Genomic DNA, 26,478 nt, shown 5'->3' on the forward strand with positions numbered 1-26,478 from the left:
TACAGGCCAGCCCATGCAGCAGTATATGAATGACTAACCTCGTATTGTGGATGGATTATCTCAGTTGTTCTCCTGGCTGAAGTTTGGTCCTTTTACAGCATCCTGCCATGCGATTACATTTTTTCCTGACCGCCGAGAACACTCACGTTAACTTTTATCGAGTGGAAAAAAAGTTAGCTTGTTTATATTATGCTAACATAGCTGTGTCGCTAGCGGTCACGTAGCACATCATTATATACCAGCTAGCCAAACTTCAGTAACCCTACAAACGTCACTGCTGTTTAGTTTTCTGTCTTCATTTATGCTGGAAGTGATAACAGAGCTGTACGTTTTAATTTGTTTCCAAAACCCCGCAGTCAGGACATGCTATATTGTATTTAGATAGAAGCTAGTGAGCTAACTCCCTGCTAACTTCTAACTCCGTTAAATGTCATAAATTCCGTTTTCATGGATGCCTGGATGTTAAACTCAATTGTTACACCTGGTAGAGCAGAACGCTGATCATTTTATTAAAGATGAAAGACTTTAGACAGTTTTTCAACTCTCAGTAATGCCATAGTGATCGTTTGCTATATGGACCTGCAGCGGAGTTTAGGTCCAGACACGGCTAGTGACGTCAGACTGAACGACTGGGTTCCTGTGCTACTGAGTGTAGCTACCGCCCCTCCCCCCTCTTCCCAGGGTAAAGCACAAGGCTCGCATGCTGAGTGAAGCGAAAAAAAGTGTGAGAGAGAGGGTGAGAGAAAGAACAAAAAAACCCACGGCTCGCGACAAGGAGCCGGCTCGCGTCGTTCACGTCAAAGAACCGGCTCTAAGAGCCATTTCGTTCGCGACCGACCCATCACTATCCCAGTATGCTTGCCCTAGTTTTGCGTTAGCCTTCATGTTGCTTCATATTGATGTTTTTGCTATTAATGGTTAACCTAATTCACTGTAGACGTCTTGATTTAATGTGTCGCAACTTCACAACAATGTCTATTTTCCGACACTGCGGATAATTTGATTAGAGGGAACAGATAACCGCTGGACACCGGACTGGGACTGCTACATGTAGCTACATGACCTACTACATACCCTACTACCACTGAATATCTTCATGAAGACAGCGCAAAGTTCATTTAAGGATCCTTAGACTGAGCAATGCACGATGGGTCTGTTGTCTCACTTCACTGTAGCCGTGCTCCTCTTCGCATTTTCTTTATTAGCTTGTTTGTTCATGAACCGCTTTTTCACCAGTGAAGCCCGACGACAGATTGGGTCAGTTCGGGATGAGCAACATGACATCACGGCACATGGACGGCTTGTTTATAATCCCGCAAAGCCACAGAACAATTCAAGTCGGGGTATACACCCTGAAAGATCCCAGAAATGTAATATTTCCAGAGGCAGCGAATGCGCCATGGCCCCAGAGAGTCGGTTTGACTGTGGCAGGGACAAACTGCTCAGCCAGAGCGAGTGTGAGGACAGGGGATGCTGCTACGCCCCTCTGCTTGACTCCGCAGGACCACCCTGGTGCTTTTACCCCCGTGTGTATCCTGGCTATAAAATGGGACCCCTCATACCTACTCCTCGGGGTCAGGGTGCCACACTGACTCGTGCCAGCCCCTCCTACCTCCCCAAAGATATCGCCACTCTAAGACTAGATGACATTCAAGAGACAGCAGACTGTTTCCACCTCACAGTAAGCATTCATCCCCAAACATGTGATCAAGACAACACAGTCAAGGATAATATTTTAATTTTATTTTGCTTTATTTTTATGTTTGAAATAGTCCAACAAATCTATTTTATAAAAGCACGTTTGTCTTGAATGTCCTTGAATTAACCTAGGAATGAATATTTATGCTGACTTTTCCAGTAATTTTCAAATGAAATACACAAATAAAGAGTCCCACCAGTAGGACAGGCACCACAGTTTGAGAAAAAACTGAGTATTGGACCCTCTATTATTTTACATACTTTGTCATTTCAAAGAAAAATAGTTATCAACCTTTTTTTTCTATGAAGTTAAAGGACCCATCATCTCAGCGGTATGAAGTTCATCTGCCAGGCGGTGTTCCTCAGAGCAAAGCCAATACACAGAGTGTCCTCTATACCACTGAATACCAGTCTGACCCATTTGGCTTTATGGTGCGACGGAAATCCAATGGAAGGGTGATGTGAGTAGTTCACTTCATTTTTAATGTATTTGAGGATGGACTATATAGTGAGTTTCATCATAGTGTCTGTCAATAACTTACTCTTATTTAGTCAGCTTGTTCATATTTGCTCTGTTACCTCTGTTCATATTTATCATTTTGTGCTGGTAGTTTTTTCATTTCACTTATATGTTTAAATCACTTTATTTTTTGTTTGTACACATCCTCTGCCTGTTTAGTATGAACACCACAGTTGCTCCTCTGCTGTTTGCGGACCAGTACCTGCAGCTGTCTACCACACTGGCCTCTTCTTTTGTGTCTGGCCTTGGGGAACATTACACCTCTCTCCTCTTGGATCTAAACTGGACTTCCCTGACTCTCTGGAATAGAGACATGGCACCTCATGTGAGTCTATTGCAGTGGTTCAATAACAGTCGTCAAACTCAAAGGTTAGGAGCGCCCCCTTCTGGACAGATACTCAAACGATTTAGACTATATGTCTGGCAGCAGACATTCATATTAAACAGTCTTTTGTAAGCTTTCTTTATGATGTTGACACTGTCTTTCCCCACAGGCTGATGCCAACCTCTATGGCTCCCACCCATTTTACATAGTACAGGAAGAGGATGGCTTAGCACATGGAGTTTTCCTTCTAAATAGCAATGCAATTGGTACTGAGCTCTCTGATTCAACATCCCACACTTTTTAAATTCACTTTCCATAGAACAGATTCTAGCATCTGATGCCATTTCACTGACTTCCCAAATGTTTCTGTAGAGGTGATTCTACAGCCGACCCCTGCTCTCACCTGGGTGTCCACCGGTGGAATCCTGGATCTCTACATTTTCTTGGGTCCTGACCCTCAAAGTGTTATACGACAGTACCTTCAGATCATTGGTATGCAGAATGAGTGTCTGGCTGACATTCACTAACACATGTCCATGCAGTAATAAGCATGTATACTTACTACAAGAGATGTGAAATTTGAAAATAGTAATTTGTAAAAGCATGTGAGCGTTTGTGCATTTGAACGAGTCCTGAGGCATCAGAAAAAGAAGGAATGCATTTATGTGTTTCAGAGTTATCGTGTATCTGTCCCCAGGCTATCCTATGATGCCTTCTTATTGGTCGCTGGGCTTTCATCTGTGCCGCTGGGGTTACACGACCACTAATATGACCCGAAAGGTTGCACAAAGCATGCATGATGAAAACTTTCCGATGGTATGAAATTCATAGAAGATTCTCCATCTGTGCATTTGCTTTATACATTTGTTTAAGAAAGTATTCAAAATTTTATTTTTCATTCTAAATTTTCATTTTAGATTGATAACATTAACGATCCATGTGTAACAACAGTAACTCTAATGATAGTTAAAAAATGAATTGAAGGCAGTTTGTCCTCAGTTTTTCATGTTTATGATTTTAATGTTTACTTTTTTAATTACTTGTTTATAAGGTGGCTGATGTGCCAAACTGTCTAACTGAATGAAAATATCTTTAGAAGTCTTAGGCACTCACTGATTTTATGTGGCAGCTGGAGTCTTCATTAAACTACCTTTTTCCTGAGAATATTTAACCGTTTTCACCAACAGGATGTACAATGGAATGACCTGGATTACGCAAACAAGCGAAGGGTATTCACCTTTGACCCCTGGAGATTCGGGGATCTGCCAGAAATGGTGGAGGAGTTTCACAAGAGAGGCATGAAGTACATCCTTATTCTGGTGTGACATCTTTGTGTTTAAAAGACCTGACAAACTACTATATACATATATACATTTGCATTTGAATTTGATGCAAACAAAACATTTTTGTTCTTGCTTTCACTGGAGCTAAAAGCAGGTATTAACCATATTTTTCCAGTGGAGGGCAGCAAAAATGTCCTAAGTTTTGACTGAGGCTCCTCGTTTATGTTACAGGACCCAGGGATAAGCAGCAGCAGCACCCCAGGAACGTACCCTCCCTTTGATGATGGACTTAAAAGAGATGTCTTTATCAAAAACGCTACAGGGCAAATCCTGATAGGGAAGGTGAGATAGGGTCGGGGTGGGTGGGTGGGGGGCAATATGTATGTAGCATTTTTTTTTTTATCTGAAAATGTGGGGTTTTCATATTCTGTATACGCAGGTTTGGCCAGGCCCAACAGCCTTTCCTGACTTCACGAACCCAGACACCAGACAATGGTGGGAAGACTGCATCAGAGATTTTCACTCTAAAGTTCCTGTGGATGGTCTCTGGATTGTATGTGTACACAGGACAGGGTTGTAATTCACAAATAATGTGCATGACTTTTTTGAAATGTGGACATTTATTATACACTATCAAATAAAAATTGCTTTCCATGTTTTTCTTTCCACACAGGATATGAACGAACCAGCCAGTTTTGTGCAGGGCTCGGTGGAGGGCTGTCCTGACAGTGACCTTGAGAACCCACCATACACACCAAGTAACACATTTAAAAGCACATAAACATTCAGATTTTATGTTGTTGTTTTTTTAAGACAAAATGTTATTCTACAAAACTCTCCGACACACAGGTGTCGTTGGAGGACGGTTAAACTCAGGAACCCTCTGTATGTCGGCTCGGCAGAAGATGTCATTTCACTACAACCTGCACAATCTTTACGGACTCACAGAAGCTTATGCAACACACAGGTTGGGCCAGGATGTGATTAGACACAGTTGCACAGTTAGTTGTTTTGTTGTGGATGAAAGAATGAGTAATAAATATATAGTAACACTTTGTAAAAATGATAATTTTATGAAACAGTGATTTTATTGGTGCATAAAAAAGTGACATGAAATGACAGAAATCGAATGCTTTTACCACCCTGGTCATATAACTTCTCACTTCCTGTGATGTCTTGTAGGATTCAGAATTTGAAATTGGGATAATGGTGCCCAGTGTTACAGATTATGTACATGTAGCTGTTCTTTGTGGGGTTTTTTTTTTTATCCTGGGGTTTGTTGCCATCCTCAGTGCTCTGCTGAAGATACGGAGGAAGAGACCCTTTGTGCTGTCACGCTCCTCTTTCCCCGGCATCGGACGCTTTTCTGGAGTGTGGACAGGAGATGTCAGGAGTGACTGGGAGCAGCTCAGATTCTCAATTCCTGGTGAGGAAATGTCATTTCTGAAAGGTCACATGAACTGGCTTTTTGAGATCCTCTCGTCTCGTAAGAATATTGACCCAAAACATCAGAATTGGAATGTATTTTTGAAGTTACCACAGCTTGATAGTGAATTGACCTAAATGGAGCTTTTGCACCTGTCCCCTCCAGCGGTGCTGCAGTTCAGCCTGTTCGGGGTCCCTCTGGTGGGAGCGGACATATGCGGCTTTGGAGGCAACACCACTGAGGAGTTGTGCGTTCGGTGGATGCAGCTTGGGGCCTTCTACCCATTTATGAGGAACCACAATGACAAGCCCAATGCTGTGAGACATGGACGCTGATACTGGTTATGTTTATGGTCTGTTAATTCAGATGCACGTGCAAACTGTTTAGTGACAGTAACTGTCAGGGGAGTTATATGATGAAGAAGAGGTTTATCCAGCATGTTTTTCTTTTCTCGGGTCATGTAGAGACGTCCATCTGTTTCATCTATTATTGAAAAGGAGTAACTCAATCTCTTCACTGTGTGTGTGTTTGTCTTGTCCCTCAGGCTCAAGAGCCCTATGTGTTTGGGCAGCAGGCCCAGGCAGCCATGCGGAGTGCGCTATATCTCCGTTACTCCCTACTGCCGTTCCTTTACACACTCTTCCACCATGCACACGCCTCTGCTGAAACTGTGGCCAGACCTCTATTCATGGAGTGTGTGTCCTCTTCATAGCTATTCTTCCCTTACTTTTTTGGTACTCTATTGTAATGCATAAACAAAGCCATTTAGGCCATCTCAGTTCACTTTTCATCTTTCTTTTCCTCTTCCCTGTATGTCCATCGCTCTTAGGTTTCCCAATGACCCTAACAGTCGGACCATAGACAAACAGTTCCTGTGGGGGAGTTCACTTCTTATTAGTCCAGTTTTAGAGCAAGGGGCTGTAGAACTGGCTGCATACCTGCCCCCCGCCACTTGGTACAGCCTGCACAATGTGAGTCACTCAGTCATATTCAGCCGTCTCTGACAACACCACTAGAATGTATGAGCCACACAATAATAAATCATGTATGAATCATGTATGAACCATGGAGGGACGTGACATTAGTGTTTACTGGATTTACAACCTTATGTTGTGTTTTGGCCTCTCAAGGGTCAGCCTTTCTACAGTAAAGGGCAGTTCCTGCTCCTGCCAGCTCCTCTGGACACCATCAATGTTCATGTGAGGGAAGGACACATCATTCCCCAGCAGGTGGGTGTTTGTTTTAGGGGAAAAAAGCAAATGTTTGAAGATCTTGATTCTGTTTGGAGACACAATTTACAGGTTTGATGGAAAAACTGATTTTAAAAAGGGCTTGTTAAGTTATGCTTGAGTTCAGTATAAAAGAACAAAGCAAAGCACATCGTTTACTGGATAGTTATTCATTCAGACATTGCAGTTTACGGTAGTCATTAGCAGTACATCACTTCACCCTGTGATGCTTTTCTTTATAAGCAATACAGCTCTTTGAAGGAATTATTTCGCTACATGGGAGAAATCTCTTTTCATCCACAGTCTCTATGATCAAATGTTGACCCATTACTGTCACGACTTCCTAGATGAGGTGTTAAAGTTCAAAACTAGCTGAGACACTTGGAAGAAAAGAGAATGTTTTGTAACTTAACATCATATTTTCTTTGATCTTCCCTTTTCTTGCGCAGGAGCCTGCTTTGACAACCACAGCCTCACGCAACAACCCTTTCTTCCTGACTGTGGCGCTGTCAGCGGGCGGCTGGGCCTGGGGCGACTTGTTTTGGGATGATGGCGAGAGCGTCGACACTTTTGAAATGCAAAATTATTGCTACGTTATCTTCTCTGCTGAACAGGTAAGTAGAGATTATTTATATTTCCATATGGAAAGCAGCAGAGACTTTGCTATGCATTGTGATGCACGACTGCTTGATGCAAAAAGTGTGAATGAGGGACAGTGTTTCACACAAATCTCTGCCTTTACTTCAGTCTCAGGTTGTGAGTAACCCTCTAAAGCCGAATGGGGCACTGGACAGTCTGGTGCTGGGAGGGCTGCAGGTTTTCGGGGTGCCTTCACCACCTCGCTACATTTTAGCAAATGGGGAGAAAGTCAGGGACTTTACATATCGCACTGACACCAAGGTGAGCTTTTAACCAGCAACATATAAGCACCACTACTTCCATCATTTCTTTGCCTCAAATAAACTTTTGTCTTTCTCCTCCCTGTCTCTTCTCGTAGGTTTTAGCAGTGACTAGTCTGGCCTTACCCATGTCAGAAGTGTTTACGGTCCAGTGGGTTCTCTAATACACTGAGTTTCATTTAAAAGAAAAAAACACTCATTTTGTGCACCGTAGACTTGCTGCATCTCTTCTTCAAAATTGCCTGGAATTTGGATCAGCAGGTTTGTTGAAAAACAACAACAAAAAACCAAAACAGGACATGATAATATCAAAGCACGGGAGCCACCGTGGTATATCTGGTTTGCATGTCCTAACTGCTACACTCAAAACGGTTTAATGCCTTGAAATGTATTTATTTTTTATAACTATTTTAATTGTTTTTATTTTTGAAAATGATTTTTGCATTTATTTTTTTGTGAAATAGTTAAAAAATAATTCAAAATTGTTTGTCTGCAATTTGTGTAGCATTTACACAAATTGTGTAGCATTTACTATGATGAGATGTCACATTTATTGTGTCCTCTGAACAGTTTGATAAAAGCCAACCATGATGTAACTGACTCATAGCTGGATGAATCCTTGGATGAGGGTGATCATGCTCCCTCTGAGTAATTGGACTTGCATGCCCCACTAGTGTATGCATTTGACACAAAACTACTGCACACTTTGTATTCTGAGTGGTATGTATGTATGTATGTATGGTTGTATGATTTACATTAAGCATATTATTCTAGTGGGAAAAAACCTAAAAAAATAATCAGGTTTGTACTGGCAGGTAAAGGCAGCAGTGCTGGTGTGTGAAGAGCCTCTGACCAACTGTATTCAAGCCTTTGCCAGTGACCTTTAAAACGTCACTTATGATGAAAAAGCTCTGCTTTTTTATGATAGGCTGGGGCCGATGACGACTGCGGATGGTGTGAAATGCATTTGTATTTTCAAATGCTGCCATGCTCCAACTTTTCTTTCACTATTTTGAATATGAAATCTACGCCCAGGCTTTTTTGGATTGAAAAACCCATTTAAATTTCCGGAAGCAGCAATAAATTTGTGGATTGGTCTGGGAGCTGTGAAGTCAAGTAGGACGCAAACGATCGGGTAGTTGTAGGAAGCGCGACATGTGCGGGCTACAAATTAAACCGCACGCATTGTTAGTCTAGCGCGAGCTTTTACTTTGAAAATTCGAACCGGAAGTGTATTTTTTCCGCTGTAGAAACCGCAGCAGTCATACATGTAGCGTGCCCTGTCGGAAAACAAGGCTACAAACAGGACTTACAGTTAATAACAACATAGCCGGATCTGGGAGAAAGGAGGCGAGACAGCGCCGGTACGTCCCGCTCGGCCCCTGCCTGCCCGGTGTGATGGCTGTCCGGTGTGGGCTGTAGACTCCTGCGGCGGGACTGACGGTGAGAGCTCAGCTGCTTTAGCCCCCTTCCCCTCTCGCTCCGCTTCTCTACAATTTGCTTGTTATTCATTCATTTCTGCCGCTGGAACAGGTGTGTGCCAAAGCGCCGAGGAGGACGCTTTTCTCCGGTACGAGCCCGAAGTGTTTTTGTCTCCCGGCAACTTTTAAGTTGCATGCAAACGCGGACGGCTTTAAAACACCAGCCAAGCAGTCGGATTTCGGCCATGGCTCAGCTGAGCTAAAGTAAAAATATTTATGTTCAAGGTGCTACAGAGTGAGGCTCAGGCCACAGAGCCACAGTAAATACTCGTAAGGGCCTGCGTGTAAATAGGCTTGTCCATCCTCGCCTCCGCTGTCAGGCGGATGCTGCCTGTAAGGACTGTATTGATAGCTGATGGACATCACGGCACGCCTCTGCTGCACAGGCTGCCCCACCGCAGTCAGGGCAGGGATCAAACCACCCCCAGGCACCCTTTTATGTCCTCAGAAACGCGTTGACCCACGTCACGGGTGCACGTCTAATCTGTATAACCTGAGCGCATCGTAATTAAGTTAAGTTTCTCAAAGTGCTCCCTATGTGTGGGACCTGTTAGAGACAAGTTGTAGTTTGTGGTCTGTTTCTGTTGCAAAATGAGATGGATACATGTTATCACTTCATATTTAATAAAATAAAATTAAAAAAGGTGAATCATCTTTTCAATTCTATCTATAAAAAAGCTACTTATCTTTGTCCTGTTTGTACTGCAAGTTATCAACACCATATCTGAAAAAACTTAATATTGGTTTACACTTAAGTCATTTTAACATGTAAAACAAGTTTGGCCAAACACCAAAAAGAAAAAAATGAGAGAACTATGCTGTGTTTATAACCATTTCCCACTGAGTCACCTGTAACGTTTTATCATAACTCGCTGACTTCAGAAGAATCTTGTTTCTCAGCCTTCCTTTTTTCCACCTGCCTTAGGCATTAATATACAGTGGTGATGAAATAGGAGTGTTAAGTATTGGCTCCTTCATTCATATGTCACAATGTGACAACTTAATTAATGTAGCCCAGAGGTGAGAATTTGAGATCGTGGAAGCTTGTTGCTTTCTACATTTTCAGCTCAGCTTCAGTCTTGCAAAGTTTCATGTTCACATTAAGAGTTTCAATCTTTCTGGCAGGTGATCCGTTAAAAGTTTGCGAAAAATGTGCATCATTCTGTCTGTCACAGCAGGACTAGACTGAGGCGAACATGGTGTTTCAGTCTTGAGGATGTGAGCGGTTTGATAAAACTGAAAGGTCAGAGAAGAGAGGGAATGTGCACGCACGCCAAGGCGTTGACAGCATAAAGATGAAGGGGGAAGGAAAGAGTGAGAGGACGCTGTCCAGCCTGATTGAGAAGGTGACCCGGTTCACCCTGTAATCGCACACAGACCAAAATAACTACTGCGCAGTTGTACAGTAGCAGGGATTTCACAAAAGAATCATTTTTACGGTCTAGCCCTCTTATTATTTGAATAATGGTCAGTTTGTATGTTTTATGTGCATGGATCAGAGTATGCAGAAATACAACTATTCTTTTTCTTCATTTACTGCTAGTCTGAAGTATTTATGTATATTCACTCATAGGCTGTACTTTCCGAGTAGTGGTTAGAACCCCCTTCCCCCTTAAGAATTGCCTTCATTCTTTGTGGCACAGATTCAAAAAGGGTGCTGGAAACATTCCTCATAGTTTTTGGTCTATATTGACACGACAGTATCACACAAATCTTTTTTTGGCTCACATCCATGATGTAAATCTCCTGTTCCACCACATCCCAAAGGTGCTCTGTTGGATTGAATCTGGTGACTGTGGAGGGTTGCCAAGAAAATATCCCTACACCACAACACCACCATCACGTGACCTGCGAATGGATCCATGATTTTATGTTGTTTACCCTTCAAATGTGGCAGCAGAAATTGAGACTCATCAGACCAGGCAATGTTTTCCAATATTCTGTTGTCCACTGTTGGTGATCCTGTGTGGACTGTAGCCTCAGTTTCCTGTTATTAGCTGATAGGTGTCGACTTCTGCAGCCCATCTGTTTCAGTGTTTGAGGTGTTGTGGATTCATGGATGCTGTTCTGCAAACCTTTGTTTTAACAAGTGGTTGTTTGATTTACTATTGCTTTCTTAGAGTTTGGAGCAGTCTGGTCATTCTCCTCTGCTCTCTGACATCAAAGAGACATTTTTACGCAGACAAATGCCGCTCACTGGTTTTTTTTTTTTCTCAACCCTTCTCTGTAAACACTAGAGATGGTTGTGTGGGAAAATCCCAGGAGAGCAGCAGTTTCTAAAATGCTCAGAGCGGCCCGTCTGGCACCAACAACCATGCAATGAGCATTTGTCTCTATTCTGATGCTCAGTTTGAACTAGAGCAGGGCGATATGGCCAAAAATATTTATCACGATATATATTTGAAAATTTGCGATAACAATATAACTGACGATATAATTGATTGGAGACAAAATACAACTCCACAACTTTACTAGCGCAAAAAAAAGCAGCTGTTTTTTATGTGCATTAAAGCTATATAAAAATTTAACAGTGCAAATGCAAATTTCTTGCTGAAAGTTTAATCAAAGGGCATTTCCAGTAGAAATGGGCTGACATATCCTGAGCATAACCATGTATAATATCCACTGAAGTTAAAAAGAGGTGCTTTGCAACATTAAACTGCATTGTGCCAAATAAAAAAGTCAAATACGTATTTTTCGGACCATAAGGTGCATGGGATTATAAAGCACATTAAGCGAAACAAAGCAGTCAGATAAATCAAACTTTATTCAACTCATACTTCTTGCTTCCTCCACTTCTGTACCATTGATTCCTTAATGCTGTATTCTATCACAGCTGCTCTATTCCCATGTTGTTGCAGTATATTAATGACTAACCTTGTATTGTGGCTGGATTATCTCAGACTGAAGTTTGGTCCGTTTATAGCATGCTGCCATGCGATTGCATTTGTCTCTAACCATCAGGAACCCTCACGTTTATCGAGTGGAAAAGTGTTAGCATTCATCCTGCAGCTTCACTGTTTTTACTATGCTAACATAGCTGTGTCGCTAGCGATCACGTAGCACATCATTATATACCAGCTAGCCCAACTTCAGTAACCCTACAAATGTCACTGCTGTTTAGTTTCCTGTCTTCATTTATGTTGGAAGTGATAGCAGAGCTGTACGTTTTAATTTTTTCAGAAATCTCTCAGTCAGAACATGCAATATCATGCTTAGTTAGCTAGTGAAACTAGTGAGCTAACTTCCGCTAACTTCCAACTCCGTTAAATGTAATAAATTCTGTTTTCATGGATGCTTGGATGTTAAACTTAATTGTTACACCTGGTAAAGCAGCAGTGCTGATCATTTTATTAAAGGTGAAATCATTTAGACAGTTTTTAACTCTCAATGTGCCACAGTTGTTCGTTTGACTTTGGGACCCGGCCGCTTGCATGTTCTACAAAAAAATGTCCTTTGGTGGGTATCTGACAGACAAACACCAAACCAGTTCCACATCACTGAAGTTGCACCATTTTTACAAACCAATTCTGGTTCATCCATTGCACTCAACGATCCGCTTTCCCCCTTCTCATTCTCCGTTGCCGCCATGCTTTTTGGAACAAAGGCACTGCGCATGCGCGTTTTACCCATATTCTATCGCGATATTTTATTTTCTTATCGTTGCCTAACATTATACCAGTATTACCGTGAAGGGTATAATATGGCCCAGCCCAAGTTTGAACTTCAGCAGGCTATCTTGACCATGTCTTTGTGCCTGAATGCTGTCATGTGATTGGCTGATCAGACATTTGTATTAAGCAGCTGAACCGTTGTACTTAATGAAATGGCAGGTGAGTGTACAATAGATTGTCTTATGACGGGTTCAGTAGCAGACTAATCTTGTGCCAAATTCAACAAAATGTTAATGTGTTAATCTACTAATTAATCTACTAAATTAAAAACAGTGATGAGCAAAACTAGTAAAATGGGACTAAGCCTAAGATTACTGACATCTGCAAGAAACCACAGACACTTTCTAACCCCCACCCCCACCCCCCAAAAAAGTGGTCCTGCACCGGATTTCGTGCCAGTAGCTTTCCTGTCTGGGGCCTGGCATCAGGAAGTGGGGTGGCTTCTTAATCAAGCAGAGGTAAACATGCCCTCTGAGGAAAAAGCAGGGAACATTCCTCAGATAGTGAGGAGTACATGCCGGGGTGTTCAGCCTGCAAGAGAACAAAGTTACACACTTGCATTGGATTCAAAGATACAGGCACAGCTAAGATAAATAAAAGTTATCATTGCATTCTGCAGTTCTTTGATGTGAATGAAGAGAAGTTAAATGCAAAAGTAAGGCTTTAATTAGTTTTCTTTGAGTCTGAAAACTAAGATCCCCTTTAAACCTTATCAGAGACGAAAGCCTTCAACAACACGCCGAAGCAGAAGCTTCAAAAGAGCAGCCCTGTTACATCTAACTTGACATCGCACAAAGCTTTCTTTCTAAAGCAGACAAGTTAAACACTGCTGGTGTGACAAGCTGATCCCAATTCATTGCTGGCATTGATGTCATCTGCTGGCTACTGATAACTGCCCTGAATTTCACACAGATGGAGTAAAGTGTGTTTGCGCACGTCTTTCTCTCCGTGTGTGTACACACAACGGCATATGTGTGTGCTGTTTGCAAAAGGTGGGACACCCTCGGCTACACAGTAGTACAGTATGCAGAAGGTGGTAATGTGTTTGGGAGCGCAGGTGCACGGCAGAGAAAATGTGGGATGGGGAAGTGCTGAACAAGTACGGCGGGGAGAGGGGATCCTTGTAGGGCTGGGCGTTGCAGTAAGGACACTGCAGTAAATACTAGCACACGTGTGACGGAGGATCAGTGCAGCTCTTAAACCAATTTGTGCTACACCTTCTGTCAAATATTTACCTTACTGAAATTATACTTTTAATTTTTCCTTTATATCCTCCCCTTCACCTGATGACTTTTTCTACTCCCTAATCTCTCATATTCAGAGGATGGGCGCAGTGTCCTGGTGCCTGAGGAGATGTCTTTGGGTCGGCTCCTACGGCGTGCCTCCTCCAAGGCCTCCGACCTCCTGACCTTTAACCCTGGGGCGGGGGGCTCATCGTTACGCTCGGGACTGGATGGCGAGATTATCTTCTCCAAAAATAATGTTTGCGTACACCCTGCGGAGCCCCTGCCTGGCCTGGCTGAGCACCACCCAGGTTAGACTGAACCAAGTGTTTCTTCTTCTAAACCTTTCAACTTGACAAATACAACAGAAGAAAATACATAAATGTGCTGCAAGTAGCCAAGACAGTAATACAGTTGTTTATAGAGGTCATGAAAAAGTGAAAATGGCTGAGACACTTGTTAAGTGTTTTGTACCCTTTTAATTTGCTCAAGTCAGCTATTTGTCCCCAGCTGTTACTTAGACTTTTTTGCAGGGTATTACTGACTTTGCAGTGCATTTGTCTGTTTGATTGTGTTGTATTTGCAGCGCATGCATTACATTACATTGTGTTTTATCTATCTGTAGCTGGCATGGAAGTGCTTTTTACACCTCGGCGCTGGCAGCCGCCACAACCGGAGGTGTTATACTTTGGGGGATGTGTGTTCATTCCAACTTGTGAATGTGATATCTCTTTGGCGGTTTGGCACAACTGGTCAAAGTGCAAAGACGGTCAATGTGACATGCCTCGTTCTTCAGAACATGTTATTTGAGAAACTCCAGGAGATTACACTACTGTGCAAAAGTCTTGATTTACCCTTCATTTCTTTTTATTTTGCTAAAAAATGGGAAATGGGTGCAGCAATTTACAGTATATATAAGGCAAACACAGCAGTTAAAAGTCAATATTTAGTGTCACGGCACAGCGTGAACTCTTAGCAATCTCTCTTGTAATTTCTTTAAGCAGTCTTCAGGAATAGCTCTCCAGGCTTCTTGAAGGATATTCAAAGCTCTTCTCTGAATGTTGGATGCCTTTTGTTCCTCTATCTGTCAAGATGATCCCACACTGAGGTCTGGGGTCTGGGTTGGCCAGTCCGTGGCTAGTGTTCCACTCTGTGTTTTTTCTATCCCTGTAAGCTTTTAACGTATTGGCCGTGTATTTTGGGAACGCTGTCATACTGAAAAATAAAGCAGGTGCCACGTCAGACATCTTTCAGATACTTATGGTGGATGAAAATCTGAAGGTATTTTTCTGTACCTCAGTTTTGACAAAATCCCCAACACGGGCTGAAATGCAGCACCAAACCATGACAGTCTCCATCATATTTTACAGATGGGTCTAGACACTGTTATCCCTCTCTCCTGACCTCCTCCTTAGATATTGACAAGTTCTCAGCCTTCTTTTTCTTCTTAACAGCCACCCTGACAAAGCTTCTGTGAACAGTTCATTGATCAGCTGAATAGGATGTGACTTTCAGACACTCTCCAGCTATAAATTATAGCTGGAATTATACTAATTAATACAAATTATAATAATTCACTAAAAGGACTAGATGTCCTTTTGCTGAATTATTATAATTATTATTTTTTTGTTAACGCCTGACACTTCTTCTCTTGTCTCTTTCTCAAATGTTTTCACCTCATGGCTCTGTAGAAATCACTTTGTTGGTGCAAACATTTCACACTCGTCCAACTGTCTTATCTTTGGCTACCTTTGGTTAGGTGCCGTTTTGTATGTTTGAGTAACTCCCAGGTCAGTGTTAAGTGGCTTAACCAACAAAAGTGTTCCCCTGGTATAATTGAAAATATATTCAGAAAGCCTGGAAAGCTACTGCTCAAGACCATGTAAAAAAAAAAAAAAAAGTCTGGCTCCTTAGAAGCAAAATGTAAAGAAATGAGGGGTGCAAAGCACTGTATGTGAATGCAAAAAGCACAAATTGGATTGAAGTATGAACTCAACAGTCAAAGGTCAAGGTCACTTTGACCTAATAAAACGTGTTTGTGACCACAACTCAACAATCCACATGCCAGCGATGATAGAATTTCACACCAGTGTCAAATATGTAGAAATGATCTAGTGATAACCTTTGGATTTGAATAGATGGAATATAAATTTGCCTGTTTGGGCAAAGTGTTCAACTGTGAAGCAGGCGATGTCACACTCTTTTAGCTATCATGCATTTAGATATAGAAGAAACACAAGGGAATATAAAAAGACAAACATGAAAACCATAAAACGATAAATGAAGAAGAAAATGTGAGAAGACGTTTTAAAAATATAAAAAGAGCAGTAAATTTAATTGAGTAAAAAGGCACTTGATTTAATATAAACCTATATTAACCTCACTGATACTGCTGCTAATCCAAAAGAGCACACTTTTGCTTTGAAATCAAGGTTAAAATAGCTAGAGTTATACTTTTAACCTCTATCTAAAAGGTAAGATTAAAGGGGCTCTAAACCATGTGACATTTATAGCTGTGTCCGATAAGCTGCTGTAAACTTCATTCAGGTTTTTATTGTACTGCCTCATAAATTCAAACAAGAGCTGTTCCTCTGTTTTATGAAGCCTTTGGTCGTTAGTTGAATTGCTTTACCTTTGTCTACTTGCCTTATTCATACATGTAAAGACCGTACACGGCTAGTGGAGTGGTTTTGAATACGTGTTGTCTTTTTTCCTGGCATATATGAGCAACACTTCCTCCGTCATCATCATCTCCCTGTTCTCGAGTTACGTGTTTGTTTTAAATTGGCTGCTATATATAAAATGCTTCACAAGCTCTTCTTACATTCCCAAATTACCTCCACCATAATTAGTCATAACACGATCAAGGTTTTGTTGCCCTCTGCAGGCTACCTCTGTGTCCATGTGGAGAAGGATGAGAGCCTGGGCACCACTCTTATCCTGACCTGGGTCCCCAACTCCCGCATCCAGAGGCAGGATGAAGAGGCGCTGCGATACATCACTCCGGAGAGCTCGCCTGTACGCAGGAACGCCCGCCGCAGAGGCAGACGGTACAAGAACGTGTTACTTAAAATGTGTCTCTGGGTTGTTTATGCGGTGCTGATATCTCGATCAGCACCACACAGTAGTGGGAAGCAGTTTTCAGTAAAGCATGAACTGAAATACTCTCAAGGAACTCAATTTATAAACATCCTTTCCAGACCTCACTCCCGTCCCCCAGCAGCCCAGGAGGAAGACGAGGATGAGGAGAGGAACATTACGAGCAGCACCTCCACAGAGAGCCACAGCCTGGTGGTCGAGGCTGGAGCCGATCCGTCCTCACACCAGCAGCAGCTGCCCTCAGCTGGGGAGGAAGGCGACGAGGGCTCCTGTGAGCTGTCGGATGAAGTGAGCCGGGACAGCACTATGGGTTCGGACTCGGACACCTTCTCCTCTCCCTTCTGCTTGTCCCCCGTTAGCGAGGCCCTCTGTGAAAGCAGTGGCTCCGTTTTCCTGGACAACGAGAGCAGGTCAGTGAGAGGATTGAAAGTCGCCTTATTAATAATAGAATAGAATAAATTTATTGCCCACATTAGTGGAAAATTCGGCTCACCAAGTCACAAATCAATTAATAATAAAAAGACTGACAATTATGAGCAAATGTTGCATTTGGCACAAATTATCTTTTATACAGCTTTTTAGTAGCTAGGGGCAACTTATAACCTTGTCCTGAATAAAGACAATAATCTTTATTATTAGTTATACATAGGAGAGTTTAAACTGTTTAATTTTGTATGGTTTTTTTCCCCTTCAAGGTTGAGGAAAAATAATAATTATTAAAAAATATTATTATTATTATTATTATTATTATTATTATTACGAAAACACACTAATTGGTCAGGTCACTTTTTTCCCCTCTTATTTATATATATATATATATAGATATATAAATATATAAATATATATATAGATATATTAATATTAGGGGTGCAGCGATACACAAAATTCACGGTTCGATATTTTTTCGATACAAAAAAATGTTCATGCTTTTTTAATTTGTCATTTATTAAAAGTATAAATATATATTTTAACTCAAACGTTCAGTTTTTAAATTTAATGTTGCAGAAATCCCTCATCTTTGGAAAAGAGAGTTTATTACAGAGAAATGGCTCTTTCCAAAATAAAAGCTATACTATACGCTTCTTCTGGGCTATATTCTCAGCAGCATGTTAAACATATCAGGTCCCCATAAGGAGAATCATGTGCTAACGGCTGTCTAAATGACTCGGTAAAGTTTGTAGCATGCGTGCTTGTTGTTTTTGTCTGCTTCCACTTGTCTTTGCACTAGGATGATGTCGGTGTAAATGTGCAGTCATATTTGTTGTGTTCCCACTAGTGTTGTCAGCGTTAATCTGAAATGACGTTAACGCCACAACACGGCAAATCTCCGTTAACGAGCTACCGGCGGATCGCCCCGTGCCTGGGGCTGGACAGCGTCAACATGTTAACGAGCAAACTGCTAATGCACTAGTTCCCACCAATGTAATTGAGCATTGCGTGGCACATCCGACATACTGTTTTACTTTTGTCCATGACGAGCTTACCTTCAGGGTCATACTTCACATGAAGACCAAGATAGTTCCAAAGGCCAGATCTGAATGAGGGTGGGGGAGGTTCAATTTGCCATGTTGCAACGAGCTTAGCTTCTTTCTTGCTAGCTTGTGCTGTGCTCAGTGGATCTGCGCTCAACAGTGCAGCCTAGGCGGAGTAGTCGAACGCAGATCCAGTGAGCTCTCAACACAGACAGCATCGTCAGAAGCAAAGTTGATAAAATAAATTAAAAATTTTGTATTGTTCGATACATATGCTTACCGAACTGAAAGCACTGTATCGAACGGTTCAATATCGATACGAGTATCGTTGCACCCCTAATGTGTGTGTGTGTATATGTATGTGTGTGTGTGTGTGTATATATATATATATATATATATATATATATATATATATATATATATATATATATATATATATATATTTTAAGCACAATGCAACACTAAATCCTTCAGTGCGTGCAAACTCAGTTTTAAAATTATTCAAATGTAATTATTTGTTGGGTTTTTTTTTTTTTGGTTTTTTTTTGAGGGATGGTGTGACTTAGCATTTTACATATTGTTTTGTGTTTGTATTTGTTATCATAAAAATAAAGACACTGTGTGAAAACTACAGTAACTGACCCGTTGTTGTCCAGGTTCTCAAGTTTATTTAACAAACAAAGAAAGGTGAAGCTAAACCGTTTACACTTCTGTTTCATACAGCAGGGTTCGTACACACATCTCTGTTGACTGGATAACACTTCTAACCAGTCACCAAACAGGAACTAACACATTCAAAGCCTGTTATGCGCAGTTTTAAGAAAATATAACCAAAAACTTTGGACAGCTTTTTTCAGACTGAGCCTGCCACGTGTTTAGGAACTAACTTATGGGAAGGGTTATTTTGGGTTATTTTTGCATACATTTAAAGATCATGGAAGTGTTGTGTGAGTAGATTGTGTTATAAATATTATGAGATTGTGTGTGTTTCTTTTAAAAGCGAATGAGGCTAGATTAGTGGGCTGTTCCTACATTCCTCGAGGTACTCAGTGGTACTCCAAAGTAAATTTATAGTAAATATTTCATTCTATTTAATATCAGCTAAGTTGCTCCATAAAGTCAAAATTATTGATTTCTTTCCCTTTTTTGTTGTGGCTTCGAATAACATAATGTTAAATTTTCCCTTACTGTAATTTTTTGTGTTATTTTTATTCACAAATTGTTTTTTTTTAGTTGCCCTAAGCTACCAGAAGGTGGAGCCAAAAAGAAAAGAATTGATTGCATGTGAGCTGGTTTACAGTTTGAAGCCACAAGGTGGCTCACTGCACTACAGCTAAATGTCCTGAGCGACCTGAAAGCAGGTAGATGACTTCAGCAGGAACCATGAAATGTTATCAGGCTTCACAATTTCAATTTTTATTTAAATTGGCCTTCGATCTAAATGCTGTGTAATGTCACAGAGGTCTTAAAATAAGTCTCCAAATCCTAAAAAAACAAACAAAAATAAAGCAAGCCAAACCGCAATCCCTCCACACACTGTTCTGTAGTCAGGGGAGCCATCTGTACAGTAATTGCGTTGCTGTTCAGACCTCGCGGTCGTGTGATTTTATGATTCCCTTCGCGGATGTTTCCTCACGCAGCTATGTGGCCTGATATGTTGCCCAGAAATGTGTAAGCCTGTGTCAGTGTCCCCCCCCCACCCCCACCAAAAAAGAAAAAAAAAAGCGAGAGAGTGAGACAGTGTGACTTTAAGTGTTTTTAGCCACTTTTTCACATTTGCTGTAAGTGCAGTCAGTGTGTGACTTGGCATTGCTCTTTGCTTCACAGCTTCTAACCTTTACTCCGTCCCTCTCTTCATCCAAAACTCTCTGCCTCACTTGCTGTTGGTGTCTCTTCACAGCTCTCTGGCACTGTATCCATCTTTTCCTCTGCCTGTTATTTTTTTTCCCCCTCCTTCTTTTTCTTCTTCTTTTGGATTCTCCTCTGTTCTCCATATCTGTCAACTCCTCCCACTTTTCTCATTATTATTATTTCACATCTCTTCCTTTTGCATATTCTCGAGTTGTTGTATCTTTTGGTGTTGTCCACCTCTCAAATACTTCGCCCCACCACTACCACAACCCCCTTTCCCCTTCCCCTTCCTAAAGTCTGTGTGAAGCCCTTTGATTCTCAGTGCTCCCAGGGTTGTTGTGCTGGGCTGAATGTCAGCTCTCTGGATTAGAGGACTGAAGAGAGCAGAGCAGCAGCCAAAACCCTGGAACCCACTCAATCTCTCTTTCTCTCTCTCTTGCTTTAATTGACACTGTTAAGGGGCCAGGAACTGGAAACATGTCACTTGGAATCATTCAAAGAGAAAGCTCTGCGAATGAGAGTGAGAGCGGATGAAAAGGAGGGGGGGCAGAAAGAGGAGAGCGGTGGGAGAGGGCAAAAAAGAGGGAGAGAGAGAAATCTGCAGCAATCTCTGTCGAGCTTCTTAACAAGTTTCTTTAAAGTTTAACATTAGTTTATGATGCTGTCAATGCGTACTGCCTTCTTGGGGCTGCACTTTGTGGAACGTTTAGTGTATGATTATGTCTAAGAACAGTGGTTTCTTACTGTGACGCCTGAAAACGTTTGCAACCATTTGTTACGTATATTTGGTCTGGCAGTTGCGATCTTAGTTTTTCCTTGTTTTTCCAGTTTTCCATGTTTAAATACTTTTTCAACTACCTAATTGTTATGTAAGGGGGAAAAAATCAGTAAACAGGATTTTTTTTCCAGCAGAAATATTTCTTTCTTCTTTATCTGTTGGTTTATAATCAAATTAAAGTACATTTAATATGGACAAAAGAGTGTCCAGTGTGCAGAAAGTGCCTTTGAGGGATTATTTCCGAAAAGGATAAGATGATGCTGGATGTTTTTTCTCCTTTTCTAAAACTTCAAATTGTACTGACCACTTTTCAGTGTGCGCCCACACCGCCCCCTTCGTCTGAGCCCTCCCTTTAACTCCCTGTTCTCTCCAGGGATTAGCTAGAGGACCTGGGAGTCTCTGTAGGCCTGTTCACTGCGTGGTGGTTCTCAGGGTGACCTGGCAGCACTTTCCCCCGGAGTAAAGCCTTATGTGTGTGGAGGGAAGCATTACACAGGGCCTCAGGGCAGTTTGATCTCACCCTGGCCTGGTGGGACATGATGGTTACAGCAGTCTCACTCAAGCAAAACAGCTTGTTTATATAATGTACACTGTGCAGAATTTATGGCGTGACTGCTGCCTACTTTTGCTCCCTAATATAAATGAATAGAATCGAGCTCTAAACACTGACAGATGTTGTTAATCACTTCTTGAGTTTACGCTTGAACGCAGCACAGTGAATGACCCATGCTCAGATTTCAGAAATCAAGTGCTTTTTCACTCTGACCTTTGTTACTTTTTTTTTTTTGTCTGTGTGGCGAAATATACAAAAAGATTTTAATGCATGAGTCTTAAGCATGCAGGAAAGAGAGAAGGAAATGTCAGCTGTAAATGGGCTTATGGGCCTTCACAGTCACTTAACAAAAAAAAAAGGGAAAAAAAGGGGAAACACAGTTGTCCGTTAAAAGATCTCCTTCATAGTTCACATTGCCTAACTCTCTTACCAGAACTCTCTGCGCCTCTCTCCTCGTCTCGTAGTCTTCCACAGTCTGGTTTGTGGCATGATACATGAGACAGAGAGCAGTAAATCACCAGATAGCATAAGGAAACGGTGCAGCTTGGATTGATCAGCCTTGTTATTTTCCCATCTGCTAACAGGCAAATTATTAGCAAGACATGATTGATTCGGGGCGTAAAAGGCTCAGCCGGCCTCCCTCGTGATCAAAGAAGCCAACGTGTCAGCTGATGCGAGCAGAGTGGAAAAAATATATACATTTTTACAAATTGATATTCTTCTCTTACTAAATTTTGATCATGAATGACCTCTTCTTGGCTGTATTGTTAAAAAATATATTTCTGATGCATATATATGTGTGTGTGTGTGTGTGTGTGTGTGTGTGTAGGATTTATAGCAAGTCATAATCAAGCAACTTAATTTACACGTGTGCTTCTCAAATGTCGCCGGGTTTAATGCATTTCTGTTTCTCAGCGTTAGCAGGTCTGGAGACGTGTTTGCGAGTGCATTTTGGTCATTAGCTATGGTCCATTCTTGAGTGTCTGTGTGTGTGTGTGTGTGTGTGTGTGTGTGTGTGTGTGTGTGTGTGTGTACGTTAGAGAGAGCACGCCAGCCAGCGAGCAGTTTGGCTGGCGTGTGGTTTGCTGCGGTGCGCAGTGCGTGTTTGTGTTGGCCACGTACATATTTTGGCATTGTCGCATGCATGTTTCTCTGCACACACGTGTGATTATGATGTGTGTGTTCTTGTGTGTCTCCTCGTGCAGCAGAGGAGCCTTCAGCTCAGGTTTCAGTGCCGGGAACAACATGCTTGCCATGAGGGAATGACAGGGGAAATTGGACAGCGGACAGTGTGATTTGTGTGTGTGTGTGATTTGTGTGTGTACAGATTTCCTTGTGTGTTTGTGCATGTGTGTGTTTCTGTCCTCTGACGCCTCCATGCATTCCTCCTATTCTCAGCCTGTTGGTGAAAAACATATTGAGACATAAAACAACAGGGGAGAGCTGAGCCGAGGAGTGTCTCCACCAGCGGCCTCTGACTTTGTGATATTCACTGTCAATGCTTCACGTTGAAAAACACAACTTTCTATCTGAATGTGAGGTTAAAGAAGCAAAGAGAGAGAAACTACATTTAAAGACTCCCTATTGTGATGTAAAGGGGAAAATACTTGAATTAAACAAACCCCCAAATTCTGATTCCAAAATCTTTTTTTTTTTTTTTTTTAAAATTTATTTGTTTTCCAGGGAGCTGTGCGAGGAATCCATGAACCACTCGGCCAGCTCTGCTTCAAGTTTGGACAGCCATGCCCCCTCTGAGAGCAGCAGCCAGTCGCAGGGCATGCGGTGGGAGGAGCAGCAGAAGCTCCTAGCTCTGGAGCAATTGTGTGGAGTTTTCAGGGTCGACCTGGGTCACATGAGGTCGTTGAGACTCTTCTTCAGGTCAGTCGGAGAGTGCAAAAGGTCGCAGAAAGGTCGCGAGGGGTCACTTTGCTGCGCTACTGCGTAATGTTTCACTCTCTCTCACAGGCTCTTTGTTCGCTGCGTGAGGTTCTTTATTACTACAGTAGTTATTGACTTTATCATTCACCATTGTGTTGTTGCAGTGACGAGGCCTGCACTAGTGGCCAGCTGGTGATAGCTAGCAGAGAAAGCCAATATAAGATCCTCCACTTTCATCATGCTGGCCTGGACAAGCTGGCTGAGGTGTTCCAGCAGTGGAAGTGCTGCAGAGAAACTCAGCTCAAAGACCAGGTCGGCTTACAGCCCAAATTCCCAGTTTGGCTTCTAGTTTTATTGGAAAAGGAAGCTTTTTTTTTTTAACAGTTTTTATTCAGTTGTAGTGTCCTCGCCAATGTGTTTCTCCCCTTTGGTCTCATTTAACATCAGGTGTCAGATGAGAAGTCTTGCATGCAGTTTTCCATCCAGAGGCCCACCCTGCCATCGGCCGAGACTCACCCAGAAGAGAGGCTTTATCGAAGGCTGGATGTCACCACTTGGCTACGTCACCTCAACCAGAACGGACAGGTGGAGGAGGAGTATAAGCTGCGCAAGGTATGTATGCAGGTGTGAACACAAGCAGGCTATTATAATTCTGAGGAATCAGTCAGAACGTAATCAATCAGCTAATATGTTAAGCTCAGTCATACCTATCCGTACTGTAAGCATCACATTTTCTGGTAGCACATGTTTCGGAAAGTCATTTTGAAACTCAGCCCTACACTGAAGTTTCAGTTTGAATCAGCACTCCCAGGTTGTAAATGATGAGAGGATTGGTCTTGGCCACTGTCCCCCTGTGACTCATTTCAGTCTTCTTTGATTGACTCAGTTTAAACTTTACCATATTGTTGAAAATGACTCAGAGGCCGTTAGACTCAGACCAAAACATTTCCTCAGTAAATGCACAAGTGCAGGAATTGCAAAAGAGGACTGTTCTTGCTGGACCTGCTGACAAAGCAGTGTTTGTTTTTTTGTTCCCCCCCCCTGTTAACATTACAGAAGTTTCAGTTTTGCAACATTTTGCAGCACTTGATAAACAAGCCTAGTGAGGTGATAGTTGCATTGCAGGCTGTGCCGCACTGTCTGCATGCCTTGTTTGCATAAAGTATGGTTTGCTCTCATAGTTATCAGTTTTGGCCCCTGCTTGCCCTTTGAACGCAGAGAACACACTCCCTCTGTGCTCACCTCTACACTCTTTTTACCAGGCCATCTTTTTCGGTGGTATCGACCCATCCATTCGTGGTGAGGTGTGGCCCTTCCTGCTGCACTACTACAGCTATGACTCCTCTTCCCAAGAAAGGGAAGATTGGAGACTGCAAAAGCGTAGCCAGTACCATGACATCCAGCAGAGGAGGTATGTTTGTGGAAGTACAGTGTTAACATCATGAAGTCTTTTTAAAAGTATTAAAAAAAAAGAAAAAGCTTGTATTGAGAGACATCTGTATGCTTCACTCTCTGAAACACAGATAAACTATCATGTGGCTGCAGTGTCTGCTGCCAAATGCTCAGTCAGTCAAACATTAAACCATATGTGAGCCTATTGTGGCTTTTCATCGCAGGCGCTCAGCAATCAATAGGCGCAATCAGGAAAGTGTTAAGGGGAGGTGCTGGGTGTGAAATAAAAGGTCTCTTGAGAAAAAAACATGTCAGCGCTTATCAGATCATACTGTCTTGTCGGATGGAAAAAATAAAACAAAAACAAAAAAACAGAACACAGCTTCGGTATGCACGGCCAACCACACGCACACGTCACACACACACGAGCACGTTCCCCAGTCTTCATTTGCCTCCAGCCTGCCATCAAAAAGGTTAAGTGTACACATATTTTCACACATTGTGCCCCTCTGTCTGTAATGAATATGATAATTGGACAGGTTTCATGTGTATGGCCTATTAACATTTTGAGTGCTTGAGAAGGTCTTATTGAAGTCAGGTAATTAGAGTCCTTGTTCTGACTGTGATGTGGATTCCTGTAAAGAGCCTTTGAGTAGAGCCAGCCTCCGGGGCCACTACTTGATCATTAGGAGCAAAGAGACATGTCTTTTCATTCATTCTCAGATGTGATAACTACCTGGCCGTCAATGGAAATGGGGCAGCAATAACAAGTAAAGCAAAACTAACCAGACTGATACTAGATTACTGTGATATGTGAGCGCACAACAAGAAAATATGCGAAACTAACAGAGGAATGTGAACATACATTAAGCATACCAGTAGTTGTCCTTTTTCTTATCCCTATCATTTAAAAAACATTTCAAACTGTTGTCATAATTTTTTTTGTTTGCAGCTTTTATTACATGATATATATTGAATAAGAAAATGTCCTCTGGCTAACTTGAAGATAAATTGTTTTATTTCATTTTTAGAGCTTATAAGTATAAGTATACTATCCTATAAATAAAAGTTATTTTAATTTTTTTAAAGTGGTCTTGAGCAATAGCTCTCCAGGCTTTTCTGAAGACTTTTCAAAGGTTTTCTTTGAACATTTTCTGGACTTTTTGGCTGCTTTTTCAGTCATTTTCACTCTAGTCCTTCTACCTGATGATTTTTGTAGGAGATTTTATGTTAAGCCACTGAACTCTGACTTCTGAACCATTCAAGGATTAAAAACGGGTGACTAACTCAAGGGATGAACCAGTTTAGGGTCTATACACACAGACAACTTAGCAAAGAACCAATTTTAAATTGTATCTGTAGGTTAGCTATTTTTAAATTAAGACTGCTCAACTTTTAAAAGAAAATGGAGCAGATCTGTCCTCAAATTACAAATAACAAAACAATAAAAACACATTTAAAAGATCTTACCTATACTGCTACAATGAGAAGCCTTTGGCCTTTAATCACAGTCTAGTTATTGGATACCAAATAATCCAGTTGATAAGGCTTCTGAGCTTTTATACTTACCATACATATGTCAAATTTAACTTGCTGCTTCTCACTTGTGGCATGACAGGAATCATGTCAATCGCATTTCTGGTCTAACCTGAATAATGTCCGGCAGATGATATCATCCGATTAGGTTTCTTTTTAAA

The 26,478-nt window shown here is 41.7% G+C and overlaps 2 protein-coding genes across 2 annotated transcripts in view; both read left to right on the forward strand.

The window, feature by feature from the left end:
* The first annotated feature begins 769 nt into the window (after window positions 1–769).
* On the forward strand, window positions 770–7,976 carry gaa (alpha glucosidase). Its single transcript, XM_040051230.1, has 19 exons — window positions 770–1,681; window positions 2,008–2,159; window positions 2,378–2,543; window positions 2,713–2,809; window positions 2,916–3,035; window positions 3,241–3,359; window positions 3,731–3,862; window positions 4,058–4,168; window positions 4,266–4,379; window positions 4,500–4,584; window positions 4,676–4,793; window positions 5,119–5,252; window positions 5,418–5,569; window positions 5,797–5,945; window positions 6,082–6,223; window positions 6,383–6,481; window positions 6,931–7,095; window positions 7,229–7,381; window positions 7,479–7,976. Exons 1-19 carry the CDS (start codon window positions 1,148–1,150, stop codon window positions 7,542–7,544), a joined length of 2,808 nt encoding a protein of 935 aa, XP_039907164.1. The 5' UTR covers window positions 770–1,147; the 3' UTR covers window positions 7,545–7,976.
* A 134-nt stretch (window positions 7,977–8,110) lies between these two features.
* Window positions 8,111–26,478, forward strand: part of tbc1d16 (TBC1 domain family, member 16) — a 29,755-nt gene continuing 11,387 nt past the window's right edge. The window contains exons 1-8 of the mRNA XM_040051244.1: window positions 8,111–8,823; window positions 13,857–14,069; window positions 16,646–16,808; window positions 16,959–17,267; window positions 23,195–23,389; window positions 23,554–23,701; window positions 23,837–24,001; window positions 24,652–24,800. Of these exons, the coding sequence (XP_039907178.1) occupies window positions 13,889–14,069; window positions 16,646–16,808; window positions 16,959–17,267; window positions 23,195–23,389; window positions 23,554–23,701; window positions 23,837–24,001; window positions 24,652–24,800 (1,310 nt within the window). The 5' untranslated portion in view covers window positions 8,111–8,823; window positions 13,857–13,888. The remainder of the gene's footprint in view (window positions 8,824–13,856; window positions 14,070–16,645; window positions 16,809–16,958; window positions 17,268–23,194; window positions 23,390–23,553; window positions 23,702–23,836; window positions 24,002–24,651; window positions 24,801–26,478) is intronic.

The sequence above is a fragment of the Simochromis diagramma genome, unplaced genomic scaffold (genome assembly GCF_900408965.1).
Source record: "Simochromis diagramma unplaced genomic scaffold, fSimDia1.1 OVJJ01000321.1, whole genome shotgun sequence".
NCBI lineage: Eukaryota > Metazoa > Chordata > Actinopteri > Cichliformes > Cichlidae > Simochromis > Simochromis diagramma.